Consider the following 22446-nt stretch of genomic DNA (forward strand, 5'->3'; position numbering starts at 1 on the left):
AATGAGTAAAGCTTTAAGTCCCTACTCTACAATTGGAAGACGAGTCTGTCTGAAACTTACTACATTGAGTCGAGGTCAGGTGAGCTCTACTGCATATTGTAAGTATCTTAAGTTTCTTCTCTAGACTTTTGTCAGAAGAGACAGTGTGATAAACAAATGAATAAGGGTAAGAATAAGGTAAAAGAAAAAAACTATATATACATATATATATATATATATATATATGTATAAAAACATGATTTTAATTCAAAGAGGAATTTCATGTAGCATATGGTCTGACGCATTGAATGAATTTTAACCATTAAAATGTAAAAACCACAGACAGTTAGACCAAATGAAGGTGGAAGGAAAGTTTTGCGATGCAAAAGTCTGTTAACTATTTTTTGCAAGCCTTGTAAAATTGTTAAAAGGCCTCAAAACAAAACTTATTTCACAGCTGTGCTCTTGACTGTTTCTGCATCAAAAACAATACAGAAAGACTCTTCTCTCCCTGGACTTGTTGTAGGCAGCAGGAAAAGATAATGAAAAAAATACAGTGACACTTGTAGCACTGCACCATTGTATCAGCTGTATAACTAATCTGCATCTGCCTGCTGATTTGAACAACACTGTATTGCAGACACCCCCAAATAGGGCTGGGGTGGTGCTGGTTTGGGGGATGTCTTGCTTTGCAATCAGTCCCCAGCAGCACATGGAGAGCTGCTGTAATTAAGGAGCAACGTCCCCCATGAATCCCATCCGTGAAGCAGGACTTTAATTCCCCACTAATTGAGGCCAACACAGGGAGGGTGGAGGGAGGTACGAGGTATCTGAGGCTCCTGCCAGGTGGACCGACCACTGAGTTAGATGATTAGCTGAGGTGTAGCAAAGGTAGCTAGGAAACTGAACCTCGCCTGCACAGCCAGACACACCTGCCCACCTCTCCCTGCTTCCCTACTCGCACCCCACTGCTCTCCAAAGGAAACCCGAGCCGAGTGGAAGCAAACTTTCCCATTTTAGCTCCACTTTAACAGCAGCTGTCTCCTCTGCTGGTGGGAGGCAGATGGGAGAGGGTGGGGGGAAAGGAGGGAAGAGGAAGAGGAGCAGGCAGCTTGATTGATTTGCTTCATTTGGATTCGTATCTATTGCGGTTGCGAATGCTGTCGACAGAGGTTGATACAACTCCAGAGAGAACAAAAGAGGGGTGGGGGTATGTTTAGAGAACACTCCAGGCTGCTGCAAGTGCTTCATCTAATAAAGGGAATCATTTGTAAAATGGGATTTATTTATTGTGTTGATATTACAGTTTGCATGGATGTGTGTCAGAGAACTTTTTTGGGTTTGCGCTTATCATATTTTCACTACTTAAGTTCACTGTAAACAAACTGCTGGAAGTAAGGTGAGGTAAGCCGTCAAACCCTCTGACTCCAGCTTCAGGTGACAGTTGTTTTGTATCCGTAATGGCGCCGTTCGCCGATTTGGCTGCATGTGATGCCTCCTTCACTTTCATGCACATTGTCACTGAAATCTGCCAGACTCCTCTCTCTCACTCCATCTCCGCCTGTCTCTCTCGTTCTCTCCCTCTTTCTGCCTGTATAAAAATCTTTCCATTTCAGAGCAGTTTCTGACAGCAACAGACGATTCAGTGGGCCGAGATCTACTTGCAATTGTCACTATTGTCTTAGGAAAAGTTGTGATTTATTCCTACGCAACTTCGCCATACAGATGGATGTTTTTGGTGCCTTTTTATACCAATTGTCTAAAGCTTTCTGTAAATATTGTAGGTTTTGTTGATTGAAAAGCACACCAGCCCCCATACAGACGTGGGTTATTTAAGCAATATGAAACTGAGGTAAGATGAGACACAGCAGCAATTTAACTTTGTCTAAACTTGTTTCGATTTCTGGAATACCATTTTAGCTTGACATTAAAATTTAATCAAGCTATTCTGATCCATTAAACTGATCTGAGCTGCCAGAGATCAACTTATCGCGGCGGTGATGGAGAATTTATCTCCACTGAGTTGCAATAGCACCAACTAAAATGAATCTCCCTCTGAAATAACTTCGGACATTTTGTTCATGCATAGGGCCTTTCACTTTCAAAAATGCAATCATTTCAGTCTCATAAAGGCCTCAATAAGATGAGACTCTTGTTGAAGGTGATTTGGAGGCTCTTCTTCGACCATGTGTGCAACTCAATACAACTGAACATACAGTGGGAGGTCAAGTAATGGGGATCGCTTCTAGCCAGTAGTGGGAAGTACAGTCATTAGATATGAGGACGTGGTCGACCAAAGTGTGTGTCTGACAATAATGTGTCTGCTGTAATGTGACCACTGCTGTGTCCTTGTTTGAAACACTAGCGTGGCTTTGATTTATCGAGGTTTGTAACCTTGGCCAATTACCTCCAAACATGTGCCCTAGCTGTTTTCCACAATGAAGGAGAAAAACTTCACTCCCCCCCCCCTACATTTTTGTTGCTTGCCTTGCACAAGAAAAAGTAATAGATAACTGGTAATAGTTCTGACCTTGTTCTCTCTGTCTGATGATGTTTCCTCCTGATTATTTGTAATTCAGCTTTTCCGTCAACATTCTGGAGAGCGCTTCAATTATTTCGGAAAAGCACTGGTGGTCTAAAAACCATGCCTGGTTTTTTCGCCTATTCATCTTTCTATCCACGAGGGGCAAAAATGAACAATCGCCTCAGACATTCAGCTGGCATTGCGCGCCAAAGCGTCCAAAAAATTGATGGGTTTGGAATTTACGTATCTGTTGTGCAATTGAATTCCCTGTGGTCAGCAAGAGAACACAGTTCATCAATAAAATATGACTGTCTGAGCTGCAGATATTGAACCGATGCCATTCAAAATCAGGTTTGGGAGTGTGCATACAGTAGTAGTTGTTACAGTGTTAAACTCGGCAGCAGAGGTGGGAGCTGTCAATGTTTCTGTTTAGGGTACAAGGAAATCAAGGGAAATCTATTTGCATGCATCTAGCATTTTAGTTGTGAGAGAGTATGATTTAAACTCTTTTTGCTGTTGTTCTTTGTTTATGTTGTTGTTAGTAATTTGCATTTAAAATGTAGTTTAAACTGTGGAGGGAGAAGAAGACAAATTGTGGTATTATTGAGTAAGCATTGCCCTCTGGTGGTCAGATAAGGAACTGACCAGTGCTCTGTCTCCCACATACATTTCACCAGCAGCTCACTCAGTGTGTGTGGCAGCTTAAAGCTTGCTCCACTGTAAAACACGGCAGAATATCATTTCAAAGGCAGCCTGTGTGCATATACAAGTGCCTACATGTACTGTACACACTGCATGTGGCTCTATATGAATAAATTGACGCCAAGCCAAGCAGAGAGGAGGAGGAGTTGGGGTGAAATGGATGAGCTTTCTGCTTTACATTGATTAATTCACATGCATACAGACACTGAACAAACACCACATTAAGGGGAAAAGACAAGACACAAAAAGCGGGACCCCTTTGCAGCTACTTGGATGCTGTTTCCTCAAGGTCGGAGGGTTAACAGGCAGGCGGGCACTGCTGCAGCTGGTGCCTACAGGGCCCCGAGGACCCTAATCAATTCATACATTTCAGGGAGAAAATGATGAGAAACCGGCCGCTCAAAGGAAGATAGATGAGAGAGAGTTGCAGCAAGCGCATAGATCAATAATATTCATAGCCTAGAGGAGAAAATACGTTAAGTAAAAGCTTTTTACCCAGTGTATCTAAGCAGAGATGCTCAGAAAAGCAGCTGTTATGTCCACCTTTAGAGTAAAAGAATGAGCAATAAGAAAGAAATTGTCTACTGTCAAGATTCTGAAACCAAACTATGCGCTGTGGGAGGATGAGAAAAAAATGCTCTGAATACTGGTTAGTATATTACTGCATTTTTGGTGTCCAAATTCTCAGAAAAAATGTAATAGGTGGACTATATTTTGTTAGAGTGGTGCTCAAGCAACCACATTGAAAAGTGCTGCTTCTGCTGCAGAATGACAAACTGAGATGGTACAACATTAGAGAGCAAAATGTTCCAGCAATCAGTGAAAACTGATTCTTAATCAAGCAGGATCAAATGTCTTTAAAAAAAAAAAAAAAAAAAGAAGTAAACTTTTCTCTGCTTCACAAAGAAAAGAGCTCCTGATGATTCCCAAAAGAGGGAGGCTTTTTCTGAATTTGAAGACTCGCATAGACACTAGCTGTGACGGATTCCCAGAGGACGCACACTGCAGACAAAACACACGGCAGGTGGGGTTACAAAGTGATTTGGGTGCTCCAAAAGCCAATCATTATAAACTTTGCAAGGTTTGCAAACGCGTAAGCAAGGGCAATAAGACGAAAGGGGTGAGAGAGAGGTGGGGGATGCGATGAGAGCTAGAAAAATCAAGATGGAGGAGGATGACCGTGGTGCTCAGAGAAAAGCAGAGGGAGGAAAGGAGTGGACAGCTGGAGAAGATGTAAAAAAGCAAAAATAGAGATGGATAGAGGAGGAGGCTAATGAGAGGCAGGCGGGGGGCGTGTGATGGGTAAGGATCAGGGTGAGGGTTCAGGAGAGCCGAGGAGGTTTAGCTGGGCACAAGTGAGTTATCCACAGGTCTTTACCCGACTCTTAAATCATCCAGTGTGACAGAGGCACAAAGGCTTGGCTTGACGCGGAGCTGTCAGTCGTCTTTTGAGCTGCTAATCAGGGAGATCTGCGAGGGGCAGATCTCTTGACGTCGGAGGAGATGCCTGGCAGCAACAAAATGAGCCCCACACTGACTCCCACGCAACCGCACACCTCTAAAACCCCGCCAATGCCGTGATCCACCCGCAATCACCCCGCAGCCAATACCGGGTGCTCCCCTGTGAAGGCAGCCACATTGTCTCTGCGTCTGTGTGTGTGCGTCTGTATGTGAAAGAGAGAGAGGGCCAGAGGAAAGAAATGAAGAAAGAGGCAAGAGTGTGTGCTTGTTATCTTTTCGTATGTGTGGGCACGCGCTCAGTGAACTCTGCCTGATACAGAGGTACTGATGGGAGAGGTGTCATTGAAATATGACAGCGCTCACTTGTTCTGAAGCCTGCCCTCGGAGTAAGCCCTGCAAGAAATAGAGAGATCACTCTGACTTTCTCTCAGCCCGCACACACACACACACACACATACAGACACACTGAGCTGGAACTCCGTTAAGATGTGATTAGGCGGACTGTCAGTTGCGCGGGGTCCTATCAAGGTTCACTGCACGTCAAGCGCACACAAACGACCGTCTTACCCGGGGCTGCCTGACAGTTGGCTAGCGGAGGAATGTCGAAGCTGGAAATAACAGCCAGCCCTGACTTACAGCTGGACCGACAACGACTGGTGCTTTGCCAACTGGAAAAAAAAAAAAGATGGAGCTCCAGAGCATGCTGAAAACAGAAAAGAAATACCTGCATCGATCAGCATGGGTAGGGAAGGTATTAAGAGAGACAGGCCTATTTTGGAGTTGACAGACCAGGGCATCTACTTTGGCTCAGTGTGCACATTGTGTACTCTCTTTCCAAAAAGGGTGAACTGGTGCACATACTTTACTTTAGAGAAGGTTTCTTGTCTACACAGAAAGGTTGTTAGATTGTTCATGAAAACAGATGTGATGAATCAGGAATTTAAACAAGACTAGAAATCTACAGCCATGCCAGCAGCCTCTGAGAGCCTGTACTCAGGCACGGCAGTGCTTTCAGCTAAGCGCTAACGTGAGCACACGAACATGCTCACAGTGACAATTCGACCATGCCGACGCAGGTAGAGGTATTTGTTATGGCTAATGCATCCGATAGTTGTCGAGACATCTCACTAAAAACCAAGAAGGTCAACTTCATGGTGGCAGTAGACGAAAAAAACGTGGCACACCATCCAACAATCAAGATATCTTAGTCAGGACCAGTGTGGCGGACCGAATAACGTAACTATAAAATGCTGTCAAGCCATGCAAGATCTCAACAAAGGCAGAGCTGGTTATTTCTAATTTTTTTAACCAAGTACCAATACTATAATATACCTGAGTTTCTGTTGCAATACTAAAATAATACTGTTTGTTATACCTAACATTGACGAATACTACCATATTTGTCTACTAAACCTTTTCTACTTACCAAAATAAGTCAAATGCCCTAATTTTATCAGTGAGTGCATCAGCAGCTGTAAAAAATAAAATTAATCAATCAATAATAATAATAATAAAATCTAAAATTTACATAAACATGATTTTAGAGGAGGGTTTATCTTTTCAAAGAATAAGCAAACAAGCAACTTTCGGGCCCTTTTCAATACTCAAAGTTACAGACACAATTCTGTTGGTACTAAAAATTTGTTGAGAATCATGTCCCACATGGGGAAAGATCCAAATTAAAGCTAGATACAAACTAAAAATAGCCCTCAGTTTCTGTCTATTTATCCGAGTCTTAGTCTCTTTATTTCTCTGCTGCAGTAATGCTTACGGTTGACGTGGCACCGCATGCTAAGATAATCAAAATATGTTATTATGAACCAATATGGTCTGAAGAAATTGAGTCCCATCTGGAACTGAAAGCAGTATGCTGAAGAAATAGAAATCCTCACATCAGCTCAGCGGTAAAATTGCTGCCCCACTGAGAGGTAGACATTATAAGCCAGGCTGTAGGGACATACATATGTAATGTACAAGCTCTCTCTCTCCTTTCAACACACACACAACTAGCAAACACAGGCATGCATCCAGGAAAGCATGCAAAACATGCATGCACGCACAATTTGCACAAGCATGCTTTCACCCACACAAATTCAAGCACAGTAAATACACACCTTCACAGCTAGCCTGGTGCTCCACGGACACATTACATGCATGCAAGTTAGCTGAGTCGACATATTTGTGTGTATGTGCGTGGGCCCCAGATCGCGGTGTCTGGCTCACAGCATGCCAGTAAACAGCATGCAGCCGGGACGATGTGGGGACTCCAGGCTTCGTGATCATCCAGACGGGTTGATTAAAGAGCAATCGCAGCCCCCGCAGCGCAAGAAAGGGTGGCATAATCACCGTAAGAAAAACACTGTTGAGAAGCGCGAGCCTCAGCACGCTTCAAGTTGTGAAAGTTTTGAGGGGGTAAGAAGTTATCAAATGTCCAAAGTTGCCGAAGAAGCCAATGATAGTGCAAGCAGATTCCCACTGAGTGGCCAGACTGAGGAAATAACTGGGCATAATAATCACTGTGTTCATGGGGAGGACAAAACAATTTAGCATGCAAGAAAACTCTAATGTCATACAGAACATTAAAGCTGCTCTATCAATATTTTTTATAACAAAAAGAAATTAAATGAGCATGTCTAATGTGAAAGGACTCTTTTGAAGGAATAAACCCCCAGTGATCTATCAGCAAATCTTTAGTTCCCCTCAGCTCTACGGAGTATTTTAGTGTCTTTAGGCTCATTTATTTGGTTTTACAGCCCACAACTTTGATGTTATGATACACACCCACCGCTCTGATCAGCGTTTTTCAGCCACAGCAGGAAGCTGTTTCCAGCGAAAAAGCTCTAAAAAAAACAACTGTACATCACGGACCCTACACTAAATGGCAGACAGACAACTAGGTAGTAACTTGCCAACTAGTAGAGCATTCGGAACTAAAGATTGTATTTCTCAGGAGTTGGTAGGGAGCAAAACAGAGCTAAAAGGAGAGAGAATACTAGACTGCCTGTCTGCCATTTGGTGCTGGGCAAGGAGTGTACAGTGGGTTTATCAGAGCCTTCTCACCGCCTGCTGCAACTGAAAACGCTTATCAGAGCAGTGATAGTGAATCAAAATAGTGAGGTCATGGGCTGCAAAAACCGAAACAATTAGCTAAAAGATGCTAAAACACTAGAACTGAAAGGAACCGTGTGACAATGCTCTGTGATTTTGTCACAGTATACATACCATTTTTATCCACCATTGTTAAAATATGTCGGAGCCAAGTTTTGTCGAAAAGTGTCAAAAAGTAATATGAACTACAAACCAATAGAATAAGATTCTCAGATGTGTTGTGTCTCTCATAACTTTAATTACAAGAGTATGTTTTTGCTTTGATATGTTGCATCAGGAGAAGGAGACAAAATTGAAATTTAAAAATAGACTTACAAAGTCACAAAACTTTTTTTGTATAACATATACAGGACTCTGCAAAAAAAAAAACCTGAAAAAAAAGGCTTCTCAAGCAGGTCAGTAAAAGTACTCATAAAAAGGTGAGGATGTAGATCAAGTCTTGGATCATCAGCTGCCTCTGACTCCAAGTTTGTGTTCTACATGCCATTTAGGGCCTGTATGCGTGCACATATTGAGCATGTTAACATCTTTCACTTTTTGCATCCCGTCTTGGTCTGAGTTGTCTATCATATACAAAGTGAGTGGTTTGCAAACATGTTTTTGTATTTATACATCCCACGGCACATTTTTATGAATTTCTGAAATGAGATATAACAGATTCATAGTACCTTTGAGGATAATTAGCTAAATTTGAACAGATGCCTCTCAACTAATTGGGTGCAGAGCAGATAAGATTCTCTCAAGAGCTGATTGATTTAACTGAACAATTGTATCTGTGCTGTGTCTGGGTGGTGGGTAATAAAGGTGCAAAATAATATCTGGCTCCGGTTGCCAGATGATGTGAAAGAATTATTTTGTGTATGACATAAAGAAATTGAATTTCACTTCAGCCCAGGTGACATTTGTTTGTGAGCACAAAAACATCTGTGACCAAGTCATTTCAAACAAAGCACATTCAGGAATTTTATTTGAGTAAGCATTGTGTTACCTATTTCAAGTTCTATAAAACAAATATAACCCCATTTTGCTCTGATTTGATATTTTATTTGGTATCTTTTGGCTCAACTCAGCCAAACTACACTGCATTTTTCATTCTGTATAAATAAAGGTTGAATGAATTGCCAGAGCCCAGAAAGCACTGACTTTATGTGTTTCAGATGTCAAGACTATAAGTGGCAAAAAATTGATTGAAAAGTTTTGTTGACATATAACTTAAATAGGACTTGTTTCAAAAACATTTCAATAACTTCATTTCAATGCACAGTTAGGACGTGCTTCACATTGAAATGGAATCATCTAAAAAATTTCAACCACATTTATCTGAGTTTTTTAGACGTCTAGATGTCTTTTGACCTGCAAACCACTGGCTCAATGCTTACTGGGAGACAGTCATTGTTCAAAATGATAACACTTTTGGATGCAGTGGAAATTGATCTGTTTTTATGATTAGTGTGTAAAGGGAAGATTGTGTCTGCGTCGAGTGAAGCCTTCAAGCCATTTTTGGCTGTTTCGTGACTCAGGTATCACATTGCTCAAGCAGTGCCTGAACAACACCAAGCTGAAGTCTCCGAAGTCCACTGGCCACATCGGAGCGAACTTGGTGGAGGGATGGGGCATTGGCCAGGGAAGAACCCATTAAGAATCATTTACTACGAATTTGAATTTTTTTCTCTGAAGTCTGGTGTATGTTGTTTGACATTGGCCTTGGTGGAAGTTTGCGCTCTACTGAGTGCCATTCTAGTTGTGTTTGTAATTGAAAGAGAGAATGCAGGGAAGAAAAGAAAGACAAATAGTTCAAGTTGTATTACCATAACGATACAGGAGAGATAAAAACAACCACTTACAGCGTGACTGGATAAAATGTTTTACGTTCACAGATACGTGTGTTTTATAGTGTTTACATGAATGGAATGCACAGGAAAGATGCGTCATGGATTCAGCAGCAGCAAACAAGACAAGCGGAGAATGTGTGAAGGAGAGCAAGAAATTCTGACCAATTGATTACTAATGCCTCATGTAAAATCTCATAACGTGGATTCAAGGGTGACTGGCAAAATCCTATGGTATATCACAACATAGAAATAACATGTCACAGATCCACTGTACACCTGACAAATATTAAATCATATATTACGAACCATAATAATTTAAATAAAGGTGTATGAAACCAGACGCCTTTAAATATACAACATACAGTACAAGCGAGCTGAAAATGCAATTGTCCTTGCCTGTTCTCTTAATGGCTTGTAGTTTCAGAGGTTTCAAAAAGAAAACACTCCGCAAAATGACAAGATGCTGGATATATTACATCAACGGGTCTTCAGATGCTCTGCATTTCCAGTTTCAAGGCGACTAATGACGTGATGACACCGCTTTGGCAGATGAGCATCAGCAGCCCCATTGCTTTCTTTAAGAAAGTCCACGGATTCTCGCTTTCACTTCTTTCAAAATTCATTAGTCAAGTACTCCAGGAAGAAAACACACAGTTTTGTGTCCTGATAGTACCCCCCCCCCCCGATGGCCTCTGAAGTGTTGTTTCCTCAAGAGGCTTGAAGCCATAGACTCAGATGTATCAGAGCTCTACGGCCGCTTGCTGGAGCACGATTTGCAGCACTGCTGTCCATAGAACTTGTGGTTACAAACGCCGTGCTGGGGCACCAAGTGGCACCAGCTGAAATGGTCCACACAGTGTTCATCTGCAGAGAAAAAACAGGAAAAGGCATTTAGCAGCGATTGTTAGGCCACCACTAACACAATTTCCCAGAACCCAAAGTGACAACTTCATATGGATTGTTTAGTCTGAAAAATGAGCTTTGCCGACGGGAGAGCCTCATTTTATGACGATAAAAAGCAGAGAAAGTAGCAAAAGCTGACATTTAAGAAGCTGGAACTGGTGAATGTTTAACATTGCCCTTGAGAAATGACTTAAATGACAAATTCTTCCATTTCCACATACAAACACATACCATATAGACAACGTACTGTTGAATTCACTGGAGTTGCTTGTCTTTAGAAATTGGAAAGAATTCACAAAGAGGAATGCCAACTCCACCGCCATTGCAGTTTCATGGCTATAAGTGAATTAAACAGGATGAATCTGTATTTTGCTCCCTCGGGAATTTACCTTTAAGTGTCGATCCAGCAGCTGTGATCCAGCCAGAGCGTTGTGCTGGAGCAGGGGGAGCGGCGGGGCAGAAGTGTGTGTTACATGCCCTAGAAGTGACAGGCCTCTGATGGGGCAAGCAGCCAGCTGCAGGGCGACCTTGCCGGAGACACTGGATGGACCGAGTCTGAACCCCTCCGCCACAGGACACAGAGCACTGAGACAGAGGCAAGGGAGGCACAACAGAGAGACAAAAACAAAAGGAAAGGCAGAATTAGAAGGAGAGAAATGAGAAGGAGTGCAGGGATATAAATAGGAGAAGGAGATAAAACGTTGAAACGCATGGAGGGAAAAGAGTCGTCATAAAAGGAGCAGAGGAGGGAGGGGAACAGATGGAGGAGAAAGTCCACACAGAGACAAAGAACAGATTAAGAAAACATCCCATCCAGCATGTACTTGCCTTCCAGGGAGCTGTCAGGACATATCTTCTCTGGTTGAAACATACAGGCATCACAAGCTCCAGATCAAGCAGAATAAGACACTGTGCTATGTGAGGTTGCCCTTAAGATGTTTTGTACAATAGATGATACAACACATAAACTACAATGCAACTGCCCCGAAAGGCTCTGTAACAGAACGGAGCTTTCGGATAGCATCTGAAGTCCTTTCCACACAGCCAGCCGCTGTGGGGAAGAACTAAGCTAAGTCTGTGAACCACCACCACCTACACTGTACAGTCTGCCTTTTTAGGGAAACAGAGATATTGGAACAGAGGGGCCACTTCCGGTCATATGTCCTGTATTGATCAGGGTTTTGGCCCAGATGTTGTGCTGCCTTCCTTATTCCAGGGCCTCCCAGAGAAGAGGGCCTGGTAAACTCACGTGGTGTTCCCAAGTGAGAGATCACAAAGTGGGATGACTTTGCTAGTAGCTACTTTTAAGAGCTTCGCACTACTTAAAATTGAATTCTACATTCACACTTAATCTATTTTGATTCTGTTTTCATTTGACCTGCCCCCCTTAGTTACCCTTGCTTCTCCTGTTAAACTTTCTGTTCTCATAGATTTACCGCTCAAAATTCTTAGTATTTTTTAAACAATGTGTCCGTGATTTCAGACACATCTAGACAAAGGCGGGCTCCTCATTTCAAGTCAGCGGCTGTCGATATTAACGCCTGAATGACAGATGTCGCCGGCAAATTTTGCCACATACCACAAAATATACACACATACCACCATTACATCCATTTTTGTTTTAGAAGCATTTTTCAAATCCCCAATAAAATCCGGTTTTCTACCTCCTGCCCCTGTCCTTGTCCAGGTAACTGATGTGAGATCTAAGTGTCATCACGGCTACAATGACAAAGTCTAGTTTCAGCATCCAGTCATGCATCACATGCCCCGGGATCCAATTTTCTACCAAATATCCATCTAAAATGACTCTTTGCAGCTTTTGGCCATATAATCTCATCACACATGTCACCATACAGGAGTGTGTCACATGAGGGAAAAACGCTGCAAACAGGAAGACCAGAAGTCTCTCACGTGGACAGTTTTTGGATCAAAGCATGAGCAAATGTACCTGCTGCCAGGGAGAGGAGTACCAGCCTAGGACCACAGCATTGGAGTTAGTTCTGCCAGGGATGGCCCGAGGGAGCTCTGGGCACAGACCCCGGTTGCAGCCCTGCTGGAGATCCACCAGAGGTTTGGCCATGTTCCTGCACCTCCGTACGGGGAACTCCACATACCTGTGCGTGAGAGCGCAGATTGTCGGTTCAAAATGACTTTTACTACAGAGCTCCCAAATTTGAAAACACTGAAAGTCTGACTCAGAGGATATAGTACACAGATGACACAGTGGGATCTCTTAAGTATCTCGGTAGATCTATTAAAGTGTGAGGGATATCTTGGTGTGCAGTTGCAGGCACGTACCCTCCCTGTGAGTCCCTCTCCCCGCAGCGAAGCTCTCTCTTCTGGATTCCTGAGCCACAAGACCTGGAGCACTGAAAAAGAGTGCAGGCAGGAGGGAGGATTTCAGCAAATGAACTCTGCGAGTGTGTGCGTGTGATGCAGAGGGCTCCCCGTAGCAGCAGACACCACAAGGTCACTTAGTGGTAGAAACAGAGCCAAAATACTGACTACTCCACTGAGTCATTACATCTGATGAGCATGCAGTGTGTATGTACGTGCATGAGTGTGTCTGGCTCCTGTTCAAAATCCAAATCACAGTGTATTCTGGGAACTGTCTTCGCTGTGTTTTATCTTGCTAGTCTTGTGCTGCAAACCTAATCCTTACACTGACCTTTTTCATTCCATACTCTTCCAACTTCCCAGGTATAAACATTTTAATAAAACATGTATGCCTCCCTGTTTTTAGGATGTTGATTAGCTTTGGAGTAAGCGAGCTTATCTTGGAAACTGTAAGCGAATCCTTGGTAGAGCGTATCATCTGACAGCATAAATTCTTGGCAGAGAATCCTTCATAATCCCAGGAGTAAACTGGCAAGATTGCTGAGCAAAAGCGGTAAAATAATGTGAACGATCCGGCAAACTGAGCTGCTTCTTCTCTAAGCGGTGGTCAGCGGCCTGGCTTTTGCAAAAACTGCAATGATTAAATTCACTAAACAACTGAGATGGTCTGTAGACATAAAGTTTCTTTATTTATTGGGCTGCACACTAACACTTACTTTCATTTCTGATTAATCTGTTCAATATTCATGTTATAATGAGATCCTTTTCCTGCTTTGATATTTTACATGTTATTACTATTTTCATTTTCTCTGTAACAGTATCTTGTTATATCACAAAAAAGGCAAACTTCTAGTAATAATACGAAAATCTACCATAATAACTTAAAAAAATGTTTTGTTTTAATATGTAAATGATCTGGTAAAAATGAGAAACTTTTCGAGTTACATTGAGAAACTGAGCAGTTATTTCTGTGGCAGCTATGCACTGCCGTATATAAAAGTGTAAAATAACAGTCACAGTTTGTCTGAACTCAAAATGACGTCTTCATACTGTTTGTCTTGTCCAACCAACAGTTCAAAAACTAAAAGACATTTAACTGGCAATCAATTTTTACAAAGGTAAAAGAGGAAAATACACACATTTGACAATTTTGCTTGATAAACTAATTAAAAGATTAAATCAATTATGAAAATTGTTGTCAATTGATTTGGCTGACTGTTTTTACATTAGCTGCTTTAACATGTGTGAAAACTTCTCGATCTCTCGTTAGTTGCAGATACTAGACCGACAGCTTGAAAAGTGCAGTTTCAATTATCTTTATTAGAAAAATGTACTGTACTTTAATGAGTTATTCATTTTCAGTTATTCCCTTTTCCTCAACCTGCCTCCTCTACTTCCAGGCCAGTTTGTTTGTCATGTCCTCTACATTTGGAACGAGTCACACATACCACCAAGTAACATGGACCCACAAACACCAGGTGCATCACCAAAAGCTATTTCTTTTAACATATTTCAAGTGCTTTAGGGTGGATCTTTCCACAACACATTTCACCTCTGATGCTACTGCTCCCTGAGCTTCATGTCTCTTTGTGCCTACCTCTCCCCAGGGAGTGGGGATCCACTGCAGCCTTTCGTTTTTGGGGCAACGCCGCAGGACGCATGTCTCTTGGGCTTTAGGTCTGTGGTGCTGTCTGCACATGCTGTCGGGCACCACAACTGCTTTGGCCCCCGGATCTGTGCTGCGGCAAAACACACTCCGCTTCTTCAGTCCACGGCCACAGGTCTTGGAGCACTGTGAGTGGACAAAGAGGAAGTAAAAGAAGTCAGCGTGGAGCCGAAGTCAGAGACACAGATGACTGTATCATCAGGAGTTTAGTGTTTCAGTTAGCAAAGGTTATTGGCCATACATAGATTAAATCATACATGCATGCACATACAACCTAGCCTGATACTTTCTTATAATTGTTTTGACCTTCAGCTTTCATCACGTTTAAGCCCTAGGCCATATTAACAGAGTAAAAAGCCTTGGCACTGCAAACGCATTTGTAATTCACCACATGGTGGACAAGCAAACAGAAGGTCACTGGTTTGATGACAGCCCATTATGGCCTAACGTTAAATACAATAAAACCATAACTTGGAGATGAATGTGACCTCAACTCATCAGAGTCTCCACCAACAGCGGACGTTGCTGCTGTAAACTCCACATGAACTGCAGAGAGATGGACAACAGAGTCAAACTGCTCTGCTGGGACTGACGACCACAGCCATCAGGGCAGTTTATGCGACAGCATCACATTAATTTAATAGACATAGGGCACATACACATCTGTGTATATCCATTTACACACACAACCACACACGTTCACGCATCCCACTTGTCCTTTTGTCACTGAAACGTCTGATTGACCTTTTTTCAGGGAGACTGACCTTGTCTCTACATGACCGCCGACTGAACTCACACTGGTGTTACAAAACAGTCCAAGAGCACAACACGAGTGACCTAAAGAACGATGGCTGACTGACAGCTGAATGTCCGGGATGTGCAGGTCACACCAGCTAACCATTCCTGAAAGTCTGACAAAACTATGTGATCTGCTGCCAAGCTGTTATTACTGTATACACGAGAATGAGCAAAATAAAAGCCCTGTCTGCTGTGTGATGCACTGTGGTCACACAGTATGACTTTTAAAGTCATACTTGGTTAACAGCCATCGGATTAAGTGGCCTAATCAAATGATAGCTCTGCAAAAAGCATATTTCCATGCAGCAAATCAATTCAATCCTGCAAATCAACATTTGATGAGTACTAATGACCCAGAGGAGTTTATTGAAAACCAGATAATAATGACTTATGATCACTTTTGTGTGGCTGTTTTGTGATTCATTTGGTGACTAAATGTGGGTAGAGTTCGTTCTGATGAAAGTGCACAAATTAAATTTCCAAAATGTTAAACATGAAGAACAAGGGAAAAATAAAAATAAAACATTTCTTTGTGATTGCAATGAAAATAGAACACTAAGAATGTTTTTCAACAACTATCAGATGTCACAGGGTAAAGTTAAACATTCCTGACTAGTGCCTCATTTGTATCTAGAGACAAGTGGCACATTGTTAAATTTAAGTCCTTTGTTTCACTGATTTCCACATGTCCAACAGAGGGCAGCAGAGCGTTTGTTTTAGCTTGAGAGAAACCTCTGAGCTTGCATGGGAAACCGCGAGTGTGTGTATCTCCTCTCAGGCACACACTGTCACTGTGTTTTCACCTTAGGCTGGCAATTTTCTGCATGAAATTTAGCCAATAAATTCATTATGACCGTGATCACATAACCTGTAGAAAGAATGATTTAATAAAAACAAACAAAGAAGAGTCAGAAGTAGTGTATCATCATCATGATTGAAACCTGTTTTCTTACTGTTTTTCTTACAATTCTGTACTTGAAAGGCCAATATGAAAGTCTTCTTTACACCTAAACAAATTAAGTCAAATGATACTTTATGTCAGCTTGCTAACATGCTCACAGTGACAATGTCATAATGCTGATGTTTAGCATCAACTAAACCATGTTTACCATGTTCAGTTAGGCTTAGGACGCTAACATATACTACTTAGCACTAAACACAAAATACAGCTGAGGATGTAGTAATGGTTCCACAGGTATCTGGTCACGATCAAGTGATGAATGATTTGAAATTTGTCAGGGGATGACCAGAGTCATTAGGATTCACTGTCTCAGAGCCATGAAGGTCAGGACCAAATTATGAGCCAATCCAAAGAGAGGATATGACTATTCAGTATTTCACAGAATGGTATTTGACCTGCTACTGGCACTACATTAAGTCAAGGGACCACCAGAGTCATTAGGGTTAATTCTCTGGGGGCCATGAAATTACATGGCCAACCATCCAATAGTTGTTGAGATATTTCAGTCTGGACCAAAGTGGTGGACTCACCCACCGACCAGCCAACCAAAATTGCCATCGCAAGAGCCGCGGTGCTAGTGTGGCTAGGGCTCTAAGTTTTCAAATTCTTCTGCAAACCCACCTGTGACCAAGATCCAGTGCTCCACTCAGGCGGACAGGCCTGGGTGTGGCAGGGCTGGATTTGGGCCGGAGAAATGACGGGGCAGAGGGAGTGTGCCACCACCTCTTCCCTCTGGTAGGTAACCTTCCTCAGGCAGCGCAGCGTCCTCGTCTGCTGGCCTCCTCCACAGGAGCGACTGCACGGACCCCAGTCGCCTGTTGCCCAGCTGTGGAGGGATATTGAGAGAGAGAGAGAGAAGGTGAGTGAGGAGACTTAAGGAAACACGAACGGTTTGCATCAGTGATCGGTAGTATTAATAAAAAGCCTTTAGGTGTAAGTGACTGAATAAAATGCTAAATCGTACATGCAGGGTTTTGTACATGGTATACAGAGGTGCTATAGCGTAAACTCTGTCTCCAGAATACCAGCCACATGACAGAGCTCCTGATCAGGACCGCCGACCATAGGTCCCAACTCGAATCTGCGGCACTTATTCTGGGCCCAAACATACACTCAAAAAAACACTATTTCACCCTAAATTACCATTAAGTGCTATCACACCAAACACTTCAGAACACCACGTATTAGTAAGTGATTAAAAACTCAAAAGAATGAACCAGCTAGGCTTTTCTTTCTTTTCTTAAAAGTTATAGTTAATTAAAACTTGGACCTTCTGCGTTTAAAATGTTCACAATATTTTCACCAGGTGATCTTTGTCATTGTGCAAATTGGTAGTTTTGGACATACAAAGGAAATACAAAGGCCAGAGTATATATCCATATTCATCCATCTCTCTCTCGCATTATTTGTATTTGAAAGTAAACATGGAAACCATATTGTATATACAACTCTCAACTCTCCAGCACAATATACAACATACGATAAGGCACAGACAAATTTCATCCACGATCCCTCAATTCTCTCTTTTCTCCTCTCCTATCTTTTTCATTCCTCTTTCTATGTTTTTCACTCGTCTTTTCACCTGTTCTCTCTCCTTTTATTTCTAATCTCCTTTTCCTTTAGTCCAGTGTGTGTTGCCTCTCCTGTCCTCTCCTCTCCTCAAGTGTCTTTGAAATCGTGCTTCGCCAGTGATGAAAGCCTACTGCTGCTTCGAAAATAGCTTCTGTCTTGGCAACGGCGCTGAAGGGGGAGATTACAGCAAATGAGTGGTCTGACAACCACAGGTTTAGAAGAGGGACATGGAGAGATGGGCAGATGGCTCAGTCCAGTTCTGAGACGACATGCTACCGCAGAGACCGTTCCTCCAAGCCCTCGACCTTCTTTGGGGAAAGAAAAATGCTTTCATTCTCTTTCAAACACCACAGAAAAATGAAGCACCAGGACTAAACAGCAATTTGGAAACGGGAAAGATGTGAACCAGTGGGACCTGAAAGCATTGGTTTGGGATTTTTGGCATTGGGACTATTTTCTTTTTTTCCCCTGGCTTATAAATAACAATATATCATTGGGGAAAAGTGGCTGAAGAGCCACTCTGCTTCGCTGCAAACCACCACTGACCTAGCTGTAATTTGTATCTCTGACATGTTTCAATAACTGACACACAGTATTTTGAGGTAGAAAAGTGCAATGCTGCAGGGGAGGTTCTGAGAAACTCTCCCGTGCATTTTTTTTAGTACGTGTGTGGCTGCAGACCAGTTACCGCCAAGGAATGAACATGTATTCTTACCCTAATATTGAGTTTGATTGCAGGCCAACAGTTTTCAAGTCCTTCAAGTAGTTCTGCATAATTATACCACCTCTGCTTAACAGGTTGCTATACCCATATTAACGAGGACTCTATGAAACTATGATTTTTAATCAGATTTTTACCCACATTTGTGTGGTTTGGTGTACTTGTGTACACTTGTGTTATATACATTTCTTGCTGTACTCGCTTTGCTTGTGTAAGCAGCTCTTTTATCTCTTTCCTTGTATTTTTTCTTTTCTCAGTACTTCATTCCAACAAGGTGACATCTGACATTTGTATTCCTTTCTTTTACTTCTTTAAAATGAGCAGCTATTTAAGTCATTGCCAATGTTATTAGTAGCACCTGCCCTTTTCCTACTGTGACAATTCAACATGTCTGCTGTGCAAAAGGCCTATTAATTGTACAAATCGAAATCTGTGCCAGTATTTATCAATCTGATAAAAAGGAAATTTTGGACTTCAGCGAAAGATAAAGGTAAAAATCCTTCAAATGTACTCCTACTACCAAACATAAGAATAAAAGCTATGTCTTTTGACATAAAAATACAACAGAACCCCAGGGGTCCCTTAAATTGGTTATGTGCAAATTACAGATGATTGCAGTGCAGAAACAGAGGTGAGTATACACCTTCTGAGACATGATACGCGGCAATATGTCATCCAAAGCAATTTGTGTAATTCAGAATAGTGTACTTTAAGCCTACTAGTTAAAGTTGTCGCTTACTGCTAAGCTTTTAGCTCAGATTTGCTTAAATGTTGCACCAGTTTTTTTATATCCATATTATTAATTATTATTTATTTGACTGTGTGCTACAGTGCAAAAAACAAGAACAAAGCAAACTGATTTGATTTGCAGTTGATTGCTGTGCATCTTCATTGCCTGCTGTTGTCAATGTGTTACTTAATCCTTTCTCTAACCTCATCTACTAGCAGCAGAATTACTTTCCTTCCCCAGTTTAGGTATCTTTTTGTTTCCCTTTTAGCCTATTTCCTATATCATTTCAGCTCTATTTATATATTTATATATTAGAAATGTGTTCATTGTTAATTTCCCATGTTAACTGTTGCTGAAGCTATTCATTTGATACAAATAAAATAAACTTTTGTAAAGAATGAACTCACACGTTTTTCACAGTTTTTACCATATCATAGCCATATCTTTTTTCGTCTCTGATTAGCTCTTCCTGCTTTGAGCATACGTGTGATTAATCATTTGGTCATTTGAACTGCTCTTAAATGTTACTCTTATACTTTGCTGTAAGTAGAAGTAACTTGATAAATTTATCTTATTCGTCACTTTTAAGCAAATTTTTTTACTAGCTTTACTTACTTTAACTTTTTTACTTGTAAGTTGGCTCTTTAGAGCAATCTTCGGTGTAAATCTTACAGGTTTGATAAATACAAGCTGTGGTCAGCATCTTGTGCATAAATCTTTTTCTCTATTTTTCTGCTTATCTTCTCTGGCACGGATACAATGCACCTCGCTCTCATTTGTGTACATGCTGCTGCGTGATACACACAGAGAAATCCCCAAGCTGTGGTAACTGGATCTACAGATGGCCTTTACCAAGAGAAAGAGCAAAGAACTTTAAACAGCAGGGATTGAACTACAGAGGAAGAGAAGATGGAGCGGTAGTAGGAGCTGGGAATGGGGGCAGGCAAGTGGACCAAGCAAGACAGGAAAAAAACTTCTATGAGATATGAGTGTATCTCTTCCTGACTGCAAGTTGGGCTGGAAGATTAAACTACTGTCTTGAAATTCTCCTTGCATCCCCTTTTTATGTTCACAAACTGCTGCAACACCAAAGTCTAGGATCCTCATTTTCCCTGTCAGACGAACAACAATATGTGGAGTGAAGATCTAAAATGGGTCTAAAGCAAAAGAGTGTAACTGGGAGTGAAGGGGTGAGAGTGTGGAGGGGGAGTTTGACTGCCTCTGCGTGGCTAGACTGGCCGGGCCCCATGGGAATCTCGCCGTCTCTGCACAATAAAACATGGATAGGCCTGTCAGCACCCGAGATACACACCACAGAGATAAGCAGGCACTTTTACATTCCCCCTCCTGTCAGGCACACATACACTCACACACGGAGCGCACATGCATCCCACCTCACTGTCAATTTTTCTTTTCTCTGCTAGGCTCTTGAATGTGTGCCCATACATCCTGGAGGTCTTAATGCAGTCATTAAAGCTCTCATGCTGCTCGCTCAGTTCAACTGTCTTCCTGTGCAGCGCCCATAAATTGACTTATACATACAACCAGCTGAGAAATGGTGTCAGCTACTGTATAATGAGATCCATGGGGGTCAAACACTGCTTTGGTTTCCTGGATGGACAACCTGCAACGTCATTTATCTGGACTATACCACTTTCTTCGACCAAACAGAGGGGGGAGGTCAGGACACGCAACAAGGCTGTTTAATGCCTTTCGCCAGGATAAGAGAAATGGTATGCCCAAGATTAGGGGCAGGAAATGCCCTCTCGGGTGGTGGGAAACTTGGTGAGAAACAGAGGCTGTATGTTGGAGGTGTAACCGATCCTGACACAGGAGAAAGTGCAGTCTGGACTTGTTGCACAATGGCTGATGGTGGACAAAATGACAACATCACTAACATCAGACACAAGCAGCATGTATTTCTATTTTTACTTAAAGGTTTGGATCCGTAATACATTATTTCAGAATCATACATTTGGAAAATGTGTGTGCATATGAACGGTAAAAGTGCATGCCACCTTGTGTGTTTGTGTATGTGTAATTGTGTGTACATGTGTACGCTCTCACTGAACCCAAGACGTGGAGCAGCGCTGTAAATCAAGCTGGCTCCAGTTCCCTCGGCCAAAGGCCTACATAGGAGAGAGGCCATTTTTTTCAGTGCTGCTGCAACTTCTTACTTCATTGCACTTTAGCCTGGTTTCCTCCTTTGCTTGATCCACTGGCCCCTAAATGCTCAGTCTCCTTTAAAATACATGCCATTAAGTACACTGTCAAGACAACTGAGATAAAACATAGGCATGAATTTGCTTCTAAGAAAGTCAGGAATGTTTGGACTATGAATATATAAGGGGATGTTATGCACTGAAAGCAACAATCCCTCCAAGTTGGCTTTCATGTCTCCCGCGTTCCCTTCAGCCTTGTCTTTCTTTATTTCTATTTTTCTCTCTCCTATTCTCAAGTGTTCGCTAAAGTAAAAAGTCCACTGTAGACTTGAAAAATCAACCTGTATTTACTTCCTGACAAAAACAGTCAACCAGTTGTTTGAACCTTGTGTCTATGGATTAGACTGAAATGAAATGTAGCCAGGATTTGAGAAACGCTGAAGTCAAAACTCCAAATTCCAAAACAGAACCCCATCCACCTAAGAAATGTTTGACCCGCCACCAACTAAAACCTTGAAAAGTTCTCTGGGTATTTAGCAAGACTAAGAACGAACAGTTGTGCTAGCAGCTCTGTGAGGCTGTACTTAGCCACAGCAGTGCTTTGAGATAAATGCTAACATCAGCATGCTAATAGCTGATGTCTAGACTGTAAAATGTAAACCGTTTTAACATCTTAGTTTCACTTGTTAGCATGCTAACATTTTCTATTTAGCACTAAACACAAAGTGTATTTCAGGCTGATGATTCCCATTTAGAGACACGAATTTCACATTTTATTTGTTCACTTAACTGTTCAGTTTTGTTTTCTGTAGCTTCCTACAACATAGTCTAATAATAGTCTGAAAAAGAGTAAAATATTTATCTATTTAATCTAGAAGATATCAAAATCAGCCTTAAAAAACGGTGATTACCAACATCCATCATGTGGGTAATCACAGAATATAAACTTCTTGTGTCATTTAACCACCCAGACTCCCAGAAATACTACTG

General features: G+C 41.9%; 1 protein-coding gene across 1 annotated transcript in view; it reads right to left on the reverse strand.

Moving 5' to 3' along the window:
• Positions 1 to 9600: 9600 nt before the first annotated feature.
• The window catches only part of adamts18 (ADAM metallopeptidase with thrombospondin type 1 motif, 18), a 63283-nt gene continuing 50437 nt past the window's right edge, over positions 9601 to 22446 (reverse strand). The window contains exons 19-24 of the mRNA XM_040129332.1: positions 16893 to 17097; positions 14444 to 14638; positions 12808 to 12878; positions 12458 to 12623; positions 10899 to 11094; positions 9601 to 10470 (exon numbers count right to left, since the gene is read on the reverse strand). Of these exons, the coding sequence (XP_039985266.1) occupies positions 10355 to 10470; positions 10899 to 11094; positions 12458 to 12623; positions 12808 to 12878; positions 14444 to 14638; positions 16893 to 17097 (949 nt within the window). The 3' untranslated portion in view covers positions 9601 to 10354. The remainder of the gene's footprint in view (positions 10471 to 10898; positions 11095 to 12457; positions 12624 to 12807; positions 12879 to 14443; positions 14639 to 16892; positions 17098 to 22446) is intronic.

Source organism: Xiphias gladius, chromosome 1 (genome assembly GCF_016859285.1).
Source record: "Xiphias gladius isolate SHS-SW01 ecotype Sanya breed wild chromosome 1, ASM1685928v1, whole genome shotgun sequence".
NCBI lineage: Eukaryota > Metazoa > Chordata > Actinopteri > Istiophoriformes > Xiphiidae > Xiphias > Xiphias gladius.